This window comes from Callorhinchus milii, unplaced genomic scaffold (genome assembly GCF_018977255.1).
Source record: "Callorhinchus milii isolate IMCB2004 unplaced genomic scaffold, IMCB_Cmil_1.0 Scaffold1, whole genome shotgun sequence".
Classification (NCBI taxonomy): Eukaryota; Metazoa; Chordata; class Chondrichthyes; order Chimaeriformes; family Callorhinchidae; genus Callorhinchus; species Callorhinchus milii.
The window spans coordinates 104927211-104940306 of NW_024704742.1; the positions used below are offsets into that span (position 1 = coordinate 104927211).

Below are 13096 nucleotides of genomic sequence, written 5' to 3' on the forward strand. Positions count from 1 at the left end.
TTTCTACAAGTATAATCTTTGTCTCCTGTGAACTCTGAATCTATATTTTGTTATTTTTGTACTCTTACAGAATGATAGCAGTGATAAATTACCCTGCACTGTTTAGTCTCCATTGGACATTACACTGGCACACAACTAAATTCTCTTCAAACAGCAGATATGACACAGACCAAATGTTTATTGATAAAAAGGTTACTAGCTTTATTTGCAACACAGTAAAATACAAACCAAATGAAGTTATCAAGCATGATATAATCAATACAAATGTCCTTAATAAACAATTCTCCCTTTTAAAGCATTTTAAAGTCCTTTAGTTCAAGTGTTTTTTTAAATGCAGAGGGTTTCTTTGGAGCTCTGCTTGCTCACAACTATTGATTTGATTTGGAAACAAGTTGTGTGGGATTTATATCTCTGGGTTGAGCAGAACATATCATCATACAAATTCTGTATTCTTAATTGGAGTGTAGTAATAAAATTGCTTCACCAACAGGAAGCAGAACCTCTTTTGCTGGAAATTGCTGACATTCTTATTAAAAATGTACTTGCCCAAAGAGTCTCTTTGAACACACTGTGGTCTTGGGTTAATTTATCGAGCATTGCTGCTCCAATCTTATTTGTGTATTTCCTTCAGTCAAATATCTTTGAACACAATTTCATCAGTCTGGTCAGTAACCATCTTTTAGACATTAACTAGAATCATTATTTTGTCAGTATAATTATATACTCAAGGCTATGGGTACTCAATGTTCATTGCTGTAGAATTCAAAATGCTATGTAATATGACAAAGAAATAACATATCAAAGAAAATCAGCACTAGCCTCCAATAGAATCAATTTTCACTCGAAAGGAAACTGCACTTTTTCAATAACCTCCCAAATAGATCACAGCCATGTGTTGACAGTTTCCATATTCCAAATGAGGCTCTTTTTGAAAAAAAAAGGTCTATTTTCCAAAACCTTGTTGGGTGCAATTATTGTTTCCCTCACCAGGATATTTTGCCTCCAATTCCCCTTTCGCCATAAGCCCAATTTTTGTTCTTCCCTACAGCTTTCAGCAGTCAGATAAAAGTAGCTTGGTATGATGTTCCTTGAAAATTCAGAAGAATCAGGGTTCAAACATGTGTCCCTCTACTCTATGGTATATTACATTAGTTTTACAGTCCGTCATTCCCTCTTGCTTTACAAGAACATTTGTTACATATTTAAAATTACATTCTCTGCAAGTCAAAAGGCTTGTACATCACATTCAAAGCGAGAGGGTGAACCAGTAAAGAGCATGTTATTAAGTTATTTTCAAAATGCACACAATTGCATATTGCTCTCTCTTGTACTACTTTTCTTACATCAATTTCAGTCAGCTCTTGAAAACAGCGCAAGACAAACATCATGAAAAGCATTATTACAGTAATGAGTACCGCTCTGGTGCCAGTGGCAATACAACACAGCTTACAATTATTTAGCGCTTTTGACGGTTCACACTGCTGACTGGGCATCCGAGTTGGGGGTGGGAGCCAAAGAGGGTGGGAGGAAAAAGATGAATGAAAGCACAGTCAAAGAGGTAGGTCTTGAGGTGGGCTTTTAACCTGGAGAGGGAGGAAGTGAGTCAGAGAGACTCCGAGACTCCACCAACTGATGGTAGGAAAGATAGAGCAGGAGACATGAAGAGGCCAGTCTTTGCTGAGTGAAGGGAGTGTCCAGGTCAGTAGGGTTTAGGAGTTGGCAGAAGTAGGGTGGGTGAGGCCGTGATATAAAGATAATAATGAGAATGTTCAATTTGATCTGCTGGCAGATGGAAAGTCAGTGTAGCCAAGCGAGGATGGGAGTGATTGGATAGTGGAGTCTGGTGCGGAGGACCCAAATTGCAGAATTCTGGATTGTCTGAGAGAGTTGGGTGTCATCTGCCTACAAGTGGAAGCGAACCACTGTGGTTGACGTCACCAAGTGGGAGCATACAGTGAAAAGGAGAGGAACAAGGATATAATCCTGTGGAGTGCCACATGTGACTGTGTGGGGGAGAAAGAAGAAGCCGTTAGATGAGACAAAGTGAAGATGCCCAGCTCCTGCTCAGGAACCCACTCAGCATTGTCAAGTGCTTTAAAACATCTTCCCAACGTGAAAGGCACTATATAAATGTAAATTGTATTGTGTCGTTAGGAATGAAACCAGGATAGGACAGAACCATGAACATGGATCAGGATGGAGTGATTAACAATGTCGAAGGTAGCAGAGAGAACAAGGAGGAAGAGAGCCCTGGTCACAGATGAGAAAATGTCACAGAAAATGTCAAATGTCGTGGAGTCCTGTAGCTCAGTGGTTAGAGCACTCGCTTTGCAAGCGAGAGACCTGAGTTCAATTCCAGGCAGAGGGCGAAACCTTGGGCAAGTTTCCTTGCTCCACACAGAGCCTAATAATAATCCCTCCAAAAACCAAAAACAATAATAAATTGGTCATTTTCAATCTACGACTGTTTGTGGGACATTGCTGTGCGCAATTGGCTGCCGCGTTCGCCCACAAATATACAGTCAATTCACTTTACAGTGTGTTCTGTGAAGCGCTTTGGGACGTCCTTCCGACGTGAAAAGCGCTATATCAAATGCAAGGATTATTATTATTATTATTATAGGCAAGCTACAAGTGACAAAGATTTGCATGATGTCTGGATCTAAGGTAGCAGAAAGCAAATTTGCACAATTTGCAGGAATAGTAAATCACGATCGTACATTTCTGCATAGCAGCATTAACTGTTCTAATTAAATCCCTCTTTCAAGATTACCATCAATATTGGAATAAATCTTGAACAATGCCACAACAAATGTACAATCACAATGACACATTGTTTAATCAAGTACGGCAAGCATATTGCAAAAAAACACAATGGTGGGTGTCAACTACCAAACCTTTGAAATATAACGAATACTCACAATTCAGTGCCTACTCATACAAAATGCAGCACAACCATTTTGATGCAGAGAAAAAAAACTATGTCTGCACCTATTCTACTTTTTCAACAGAGGTCAATGGACAGCAGTCAGGAACGGAACTCTGGCTGAACTTATTTCCTTCTCTTCTTGGGGATATTGTCCCTAATTGTGTAACCCTCCTCCGTTATCCATCTGAGAGCATCTGAGTCAGCAACAGATGGAAGTTGGAACCTGCCATGTCTGTATGGCTTGGTACCACACCACAAATCTCCTTTATCCAGAGATCCTTTAACATCTCATTTTTAAAATTGTTGATGATGCAACGTCATTCTCTCCCAGAAATATTCAAACTTAAAGTCTTTTTAAAAATATATGGAAAATTAACTGCAAGACAGTGCTTACAGGATACATTTGTTGCAAAACGTACCTACTGCACTAACACCGCTTCTCCGGTACTATGGTAACAATTTAAGTTTGGGGCACCATCCTGGTTCTCAAAATCACATCCTCACTTCTCAGTTGATGACCAAAAGTAATGATAATAACAAAAAACATTCAGCTCTCACAATTGTGAATTACATTCAGTTCCATATTCTTTAAAAAGGTTACTATTGTATTGTAATGTAACAAATCTGGAGGGTGAAATTCTACCTGTCAAAAAGAGTTACCAACATTGGCAGTGTGTGTTTATAATGGGACATCAGCAAGTTTGGCAAGTTTACCAACCAACAACAACAACAACAAGATTCCATTTATAGAGCGTCTTTCACGTCGGGAGGACGTCCCAAGGCGCTGAAACATAAGAACCAACATAAGTCTCTCCCTCCCACCTTTCCCCAGTTATTTTAAAGAAATCATTGAGTGTCCAAACCAATTACTTTGCTCCTATTATACTTCTATGATTGTGGGGTTTGGGGATGGTTGACATACTGGCAACAACAGCAACAAATTACATTTGTATAGCGTCTTTCACGTCAGGAGGCCGTCCTGTGTGGCAATACAAATACTGTATAGCTGACACCTTATCATCATGTCTACCAAAGTAAGACATTTGTGGCAAATCTATGGGAACTTAGCAAATAATAAACTGTGGCGATTGTACCTATTTACAAGATTGGTAGGAGGTGATGTGGCTGTAAAGGGGGTAAATAAAAGGGGTAAAATGGAACAAAGCTACAAAAAAGGAACTCTCACCTAGGTTTCTTTCAAGCCACTGATGCCCTTCAAGCAGCTGATCAATCATGGCAAAATAATGTGTGCTAGCCTCATCTGGCATGACCCAACCTCCTGTCGTGATTTCAAATTGGCCCAGTTGACACAATCTGAGAAGAAAACAAAAGAAAAAAAGTTTTATAATAATATTCCTTGCATTTGATATAGCGCCTTAACATGTCTTTGAGATGTTTCAAAGCGCTTCACAGAATATACTGTAAAATGAATTGATTATATTTTGGGGGTGAAACGCGGCAGCCAATTGTGCACAGCAGTGTCCCACAAACAGTTGTGGATTGTGGAGTGACCAATTGTTTTAAAAAAAATCTAATAGCAAAGAAATAACTTTTCATAGCAACTTATACATCAGAATGCCTCAAAATGTTTAAAAGCAATAATTAATATGCAGTGTAGTAACTGTTATTTGCAGACAATAGGACATTGATACTGAATGTTCTCAGTGAGTAAGCAAGAGGTATTTGAGAAAAGTCTATTTTACCACAATAAATCACTTTTAATTTTTGGTAGGTATTAAGAAACACTCCAAGATACCACCACACATGACGGGCGCTATATAAATGCAAGTCCTTGTTGTTGTAAGAAATAAGAAATAGCAGAGTGAATGCATGTATTTTGATTTTAATAGTCTGGTAAAACATGTACAGTGGCTCAAAAATAAATACCCATATTGGTTACATTCTTTAATGCAAAAATAAGTATAAAATTCTTTCACATAGAATAGGTATTCTCCTGGTTAACATTTTAATTCAAACAAGGATAGGATGGTAATGTTGTATTGTTTAATCCTGTTGGCCATTCATATTAGGTCTGTGAAAAGCGCACACATTGTACAGAGCTAGACTACCATTATAGACTCACGAATGGATTATATTTTGTGAGAATTTTATTGCAGAAAATTGGCAAACTACACTTTTATAGCTTATTTTTTAAAAAATGAAAGACTCGTGTAGATTTTCCTTGGAACAGTTAGACTGCAAACAAAATCCTTGGCCCAGAAACAATACCTCTAATAGCCTACTTCTGATACAGGATTTCTTTTTTGTCTATTGTGGGGATATAAAGACTATACTATTACAGCATATTTTTCATTAATGTTAGAATGCCATTGGAATGCGCCAAATTCAATCGCAAATATAGTCATACTGACCACAAGACGGAGATGATACAATACAGTACACATTTACAGTTATATAGCGCCTTTCACAGCAGGAGGATGAACCAAAAACATCAGGAGAAACTCCATTCTCTATTCAAAAAGTATCATTGGAGCATTGCCATCTACCCAAAGAACAGTTAGTACTGTTCTCTTTCCGCACTCTGCCCTTGAAGTGTTGCATAATAAATTTTAATAATTACCCAAAATACAGAAATGAGGTTATTGGAATTGACACGGTCTCTCCTATGTTACTGAGTCTCACAAGACAGCAGACATGACAACCCAAACCAGTTTTCAGAATAAAGTAATTACATCTCACGCATGCTCAATAAAAATAAGAGGAAGGACCGATATTTATTGCAGTTTAAACATTTAAAAAGTTTATATTTTTATATCATGATGCATGACATTTTCGTGAATATGGCTTTGCGTTCAATTGGACTCAATAACAACGCAGTTTTCTTGCTCCTTCCTCTTTTTGATCATGTGCGAGAGCGCCACCTAGTGGTAATCGACTGGTTGGAGACTTCTGCTCCACAGGAACAGGAATAGGTTGGCCTTTTTGTTCATTTTATTTTAATAGTTCTGAGAAGCTCCATTTTATTACCCTGTCTTTCGCTATATCCCTTGAAGCCATAATCCCGAGTACCTATTTAACTTCTCTTTTAAACACCTTAATTGATTCTGCATCTTTTAGGCTTCTGGAACACATTCCACCATTATGTAACTCTTTGTATGACAAATGTGTTCCAACATTTTCTGGCTTCACTTTTAACTGCCTTAACTCTAATTTTAAGATTTTGTCCTCTTGTTCTAATGTTTTATTTAATTTTATTTACCTCAGGCTTCAAGAAAAAAAATAATTCTGAGCAAAATAGGGAGCACAATTAAATAATGCTATGAATCATTAAATACCAAGCATACTGTTTTATATTGCTACTAGCTTGCATAATATTGTGCTTACCAAGGCATTTGAGATTTGCAAAATTCTTAAATATGAGTGTTGTATAACACAAAATGAATCAGTACCTATCCAGTTGAGTAAATACTCCAACCTTAAATGTAACACAATTTATCAAGGAAACATTATAAATAGTGATTTAAAAGATTTTGATGGGTTAACATACTCTCGGGTACAACTGCCTCTTAGTTTACACTCTCAGTCCAAAAAGTAGAAATCCTCAGGATTTTACGATTACCAATTCTTGGCTGCTACATCAAACTGCAGACAAGAACGTGGAGCCTTTGTGCTATTCAGGGAAGAGCTAATTGATGAACAGTTTACTGTTTGTAAGTGCCTGTCTTTTAAATCCACTATGCAATGCTTAGTGATCACTTGGATATATTTCTGATCTTGAGACTTGAAAAGTAATGTGCACTCATCAGCAATTGCAAAGGATACCAATAATCTCTTTCTGGCACCAGTCGTATATCTCAGGCAACAGGAAAAAAGAATACATCATTTTGTACAATTCACTAACAGTGTTGTAGAAGTCTGAGTCAAGTTGCAATATAAATAATCTTTGCATTTGATATAGCGCCTCATCATGTCTTCAAGACGTCTCAAAGCGGGTCACAGAATATACTGTAAAGTGAATTTCTGTATATTTTGTGGGCGAAACGCAGCAGCCAACTGCGCACAGGAGTGTCCCACAAACAGTTATGGATTGAAGTGACCAATTTATTATTATTTTTTGAAATAATTATTACCCCCAGAAAGTGATCCCCCAATCGACTAACAGGTGGGTTCCTACTTACTGCTAAGTAAACAGAGGAGTGTGGAGTAAGGAAACTTGCCCAACATTTCGTTCTGCTGGGAATCAAACCCAGGTCTCTCACTTGCGAGGAGAGTGCTCTAAGCACTAAGTTACAGGACTCCACAACTAAATACTTAATATATGATTTTCTGGGAGTCAGCCAAGTGTCTTATACATATGAAACCTATCACATGCTTTAGAGTATAAAAATCAGATTGAGTTCGACAAATGTATGCCGCCTATGCATGGTAATTTCCATGTCTGAAATAAAATATGCATTTTCTTCCTTGAGAGATGCACCCTGACTACCTAATTCCAAAATGCATTAGGCAAAGGTTGGCGAGGGTCAAGACTTGGGGACCCCAGAATGTTAGGGTATCGCTGGAGTTCAACCAGCTAAATCCATGTAGCCTGGCATTGACAGCACGGTCTGGCAAACTTCCTGCTGCTTGTTTAGCTAGGATAATCCTACCCATTAGGGCTTTGTCTTGCAGGGTTGGTCTTCCTTTCCAAGTACTGGTAACAAGCCAGCTAATTGGTCTGCTAGTAGAAGTACTGTTGCCTTGAGGTACTGTAGGCTTAAGAACTAGATAAACAAGACCGCCATAGCGGGTGACTTTGATTCCAACATTCCAAACGTGTTACCTTGAACGCAACTCAGCCCCCATGAGACCTCGCTTACCTTCTTCCTAAGAAGGATAGGCACAAATTGGTGATTTGACATCTGATAAGGGCAAGCTTGAGCCCTCGCTAAGTGGGTAGAAGGTATCAACAATGCCCTGTGAGCTTCCTGGTGAGCAGCACATCTCAAAATAAAATGCACAAGAGCATTGCTACCATACATCTACCCACTGATACAAATCCCACTCCTGCTGAGATACAAATCTCCACCAAGTGAGCAATAGTTCACTTCACCAGTTGGAGCTGTGGAGCTTGAGCAGCAGCTGCTTACCTCTCTGCAAACCAATCAACATGGATAGCAACCCTATACATATGAGCATTCACAAACACAAGAGTCCAGAAAATGTCTTCTAGCAGCTGTCATCTCAAGCCTCAGTTTACTCATCTACTATTTGTTGTTATTTTTTTTCCATTTTTACGGACATCTGGTGTTGAACATGATGGAAGGATCTATAAAGGACAGATTGTGACTGCCAACCATCTTGATATTCTAAAGGTACAAGTTCAATGCTGCATACCAGGCTGACCTTTGATTCAGCAAAAAGATGTGCCTGTCACAAAGCCAATTCTGCCTCCCATAACAGGACAGTGTGGGCTGGAGTCCTCCCTCCCTGTAGTCACTTCGCACTTTTACTACTTCATTGCTTGGCCCTGAACTCTGCAAATGGGTCAATGGAAACCTCTCTTGCTGCATGCCCAAAAGCTCAGAACCATAACTAATAATAATCCTTACATTTGATATAGCACCTTTCATATTGTAAAGAACTCTCAAAGAACTTTACTGTAAAATGTCGTGATTTATGTTGTAACTGTGTATTTGTAGACAAACCATGAAGAATGCAATCATGAAATTAGAGGTAAAGTATAGTATATCAAAACGCTGTACTCGTGCAAAGTTATTAAGTCGGAATAATGACCTATGTTAAACAATTGGGATCCACACCAAGCTTAACTAAAGTAAAGGTCACTGTGATATAGTTACAGTAACAAATCACACCCCTGGATTTCTAGAAGCTACTAAATCAAATACACAACTGCTCTTTTTTTTAAAAAAAGCTACAGGCAACTCAACTGACTAATTTTAATGTCAGTATAAATGTTAACCCTTACACTGGCAATCAGTACAAATAATTTTCCCATCTTTTCGTGAAGGTGTTGACTCATGTTGGGATGGTACAATTCCACTGTTGCCAGCATTGACGGTGTATCTCATTTAAGTGGCCGTTCTTCAAGTGTGAGCTGAGTTAACTGGAACTTTGATAGAAAAGGGACTGATTGATCAGATTAGCTGAGACGATGCTTCGGTTCGGATAAACTACGTGGAGCTTTTTGGCTCTCAATCTTTTTATCGACACCATTTAACTTCAGATATTGCAGGAATGTGTGAGTTTAAACTGCATTGTGTACTTAAATCTGTCTCCAGTCACATTACTGTAAATTCTGGGAAATGCTTTAAATAATTCCATGTGATAAGGTACTGTATAAAATGCAAGATTATTATATGTCATTTAAAATTACAGGGTATTCCATTTTATTCTTTACATTTTGGTAAATGTAAATGTAGAAAATTGAGAACAATTTACTTTTTGTTGGAGTAACAGAATCCTTTTATGAGTCATGCTGTGCAATCAGATATTCTGCTAACAGCAGTTGTGTGGAGTAAGGATTGCTCATCTCCCACAGCTGGTTTGCATTGTTTCCATAGTTTTGTTTTAAAAAGTGTACACAACTGAGCCTAATCATGTCCTTTCGTGATGACTGCATACGAGTGCTTTCCAACTGGAGTCAAATGGATAGCCATCCAGAGGAGAAACCATATTCTTAGATTCACAGAATATACAGCTCAGAAGCAGGACATTCAGCCCTCCCAGTCTGGCTGGTGTTCATACTCCACTCAAGTGCCTATGCTAGACACAGTCCCTAGTCCGATATCCTGCTTTATTCCCCCATAGCTCTCAACTCTATTCTCTCTTAAACATGCGCCCAGTCTATTTTTTGAAGGGGCACATGGTTACCACCGCAACAAGTGACTGTGGCAAAGAATTCCACTCTCCACTGATCTCTCATTCACCCCCATCACCACCACACCTAGAGCAACTCTTGTGTCCCTACATCAATTTAAGTATATAGCATAGATCAAACCTGAGACCTTTACCATACATATATAGTTAATTCCCATATCAGAGACTGTACACTGCCATCAATCAGCATGTACAGTGTTACAGCTGAACTTGGGTCAGTTTTAAAATGATGAATTTCATAATGTTTTTGGCATTATAGCAAGTTATTATCAGTTAGTAAATCTGAATTTACTAACTGGCATCAGGGACCACCATGGTCCTGTTGGGTTGGCTGCCCCAGCCCCAGCCTATGGGCTAATGCCATCCACCTGACCGCTTGCTCTTGATCCCCGCGTGTGCATTATGACTGCCGCTCTGACCCGAGCCCCCTCAGCCCCTCCCTCCCCCTCCTCTCTCCCCCCAAACCCTCCCCCTCTGCATCTCTCCCGCTCTGTCCTCTCTCTCCGTCCCTCTCGCCTTCTATCCCCACTTGACCCTCCCACAACCTCCCTCTGTTCCAGCCTGGGAATCCTCCGCCGGGCTCACCGCGGCACTCGGCGTTGGCTGTCCAGCAGCAGCCACATCGACTGCCCCATTCCCCACTACACTCGCCACCCACCCCGGGCACAGACCCGGGGAGTCAACCTCTCCTCCCTCATCCCCATTCCTCACCCCTGCCTCATAACCTGGACCTCCCTCCCTCCCCACACACCCTTTTGTCAGCCGCTCCCTCCACATCAGACTACAAAATGTCCGCTCCCTCTGTAACAAGGCCCTGGTCATCAACGATCTCATCCTTGATGAGAGCGTTGATATCATGGCCTTAACGGAAACCTGGCTCACCCCAGGTGACACCTTCCCCTCACGGAGGCCACACCACCCGGCTACACCTCCCACCACATCCCTCGCCCCAACCGCCGTGGATGTGGTGTTGCCCTTATCTCAAGGACACCACTTGCCCTATTCCCCTACTCTTCTGGCTCTTTCCCCTCCTTTGAGCACCTCACCCTCCCCCACCCCTCCTTCCTCTCACTCAAAATCCTCCTCCTCTACCGGCCCCCTAAAACCTCTCTAACCTTCATTTCCGATATTACTACTCTACTTACATCTCTCTGCCTCTGCTCTGATCGCCTCATCATCCTGGGCGACTTCAACCTGCACTTCACCCCCTCCTGCTCCACCTCCTCGGACTTCTCCTCCCTGCTCTCCTCGCTCAACCTCTCCCTCCACATCAACTCCACCACTCACAGTTACAGCCACCCACTCGATTTGGTGATCACCCGGGGCCTCAGTGTCTCGGATGTCACCATTACCGACAAGGCCATCTCCGATCACCACTTCATCTCCTTCACCACCTCCACCCCCCTCCCCACCTCCACCAGACCCACCACCATCTTCTACTGCTGCTGGAAGAAGTTACCCCCACAATCCCTAACCACTGCCTTGGAGTCCTCTGAACTCCTCTCCCTCTGGCCTTCAACCCTCACTGACCCCTCTTCTGCTCTCACCCTCCTCCACAACACCCTCTCCTCCACACTTGACACTCTTGCCCCCATCACTCCCGTACTGTCTCCTACTCTCGCTCCTCCCCCTGGTTCACAACCCACCTCCGCTCACTGAAGAGCCAGGTGCGGGCCGCTGAACGCACCTGCCTCAAATCTGGCCTAACGGTCCACCGACAAATCTGGCTGGACCTCCTCAAAATCTACCGCTCCACTCTAGCCTCGGCCAAGTCGTCCTTCTACTCCAGGATAATCCTGGAGGCGAAGAACAACCCCAGGCTACTGTTTTCTACCACATCCCGACTCCTCCGTCCCCCCGCCACCCCGCGCAGGTCATCTCCTCCAACCTTCACTGCGAGGAGATGCTGGATTTCCTTGAATCCAAAATCAAGGGAATCCGCTCCGCGGTCACTTCCCCTCCAACTTCCACCCACCCCTTCCCTCCCACACTCCGACTCCTACCCATCCTCCCCTACACACCTTCGAACCCGTTTCCCCACCCTCTGTCACCAAACTCATCCTGTCCCTGAAACCCACCACCTGCTCCCTTGACCCCATCCCCACTCCACTCCTTATCTCTCAGCTCCACCTCCTTGCCCCACTTATCACAGACATCATCAACCTGTCCCTCTCCTCTGGCTCTGTTCCCATTCCCCTAAAAACTGCTATCATCAATCCCACTTTGAAAAAACCCTCCCTTGATGCGTCGCAGCTATCAAGCTACCGGCCCATCTCCAACCTCCCCTTCCTGTCCAAGGTCCTTGAAAGAGTTGTTCTCATTATTCGAACCCCTTCAGTCAGGTTTCCGTGCTGCCCATAGCACAGAAACCGCCCTGGTCAAGGGCACCAATGACATCTTGACCACCTGCGACCAGGGCTCCCTCTGTCTCCTCGTCCTCCTCGACCTATCGGCAGCATTCGATACGGTCGACCACTCTATCCTCCTCCACCACTTGTCCTCCCACCTCAACCTTCAAGGCCCTGTCCTTGAGTGGTTTAGGTCGTACCTCTCCCACCGTCTTCATTTTGTTTCCACAAACGGCTTTTCCTCCACCCCCCGCACTGTCTAGTGCGGTGTCCCTCAGGGCTCTGTCCTCGGTCCCCTCCTCTTCACCCTCTATATGCTCCTCCTGGTGACATCATCCGCAGACTTAACTTCCGCACGTATGCAGATGACACAACTCTACCTTTCCTCCTCTACCCTCAACTCCACGACCACCGATGTCCTGACAGCTGCCTGTTTGACATCGAGTCCTGGATGAGAGACAACTTTCTTCAGCTCAACGTGCGCAAAACTGAGGCCCTCCTGATTGGCTCACGTCAGCGCCTCCGCACCTCAGGCGCTGACAGCATCAGCATCCAAGGCTGCACTCTCCACCTCTCAAAGCCAGTCAGGAACCTCGGCGTTCTGTTCGACCCTGAGCTGTCCTTTCTCCCTCATATCCGCACCACAACTGGCACCGCCTTCCATCACCTCCGGAACATCGCCAGACTACGGCACTACCTCACCCCTCACGCTGCTGAAACTCTGGTCCACGCCTTTATCACCTCAAGGCTGGACTATGGGAACTCTCTCCTCGTCGGCCTTCCCGCACCTCCCTCCACAAGCTGCAGGTCATTCAGAACTCTGCAGCTCGTGTACTGTCCCGCACCAGGCTTCGGGACCACATCACTCCCACCCTCGCTCGCCTCCACTGGCTCCCCATCCCCCAGAGGATCGAATTCAAGATCCTCATCCTCACCTACAAGGCCATTCACGGCCTCGCTCCCTCCTACCTCTCTGACC

General features: G+C 43.0%; 1 protein-coding gene across 1 annotated transcript in view; it reads right to left on the reverse strand.

Annotated features, from left to right (window-relative positions):
- Nucleotides 1-13096, reverse strand: part of man2a1 (mannosidase, alpha, class 2A, member 1) — a 122762-nt gene that overhangs the window by 70762 nt on the left and 38904 nt on the right. The window contains exon 4 of the mRNA XM_042333961.1: nucleotides 4116-4243. Within this exon, the coding sequence (XP_042189895.1) occupies nucleotides 4116-4243 (128 nt within the window). The remainder of the gene's footprint in view (nucleotides 1-4115; nucleotides 4244-13096) is intronic.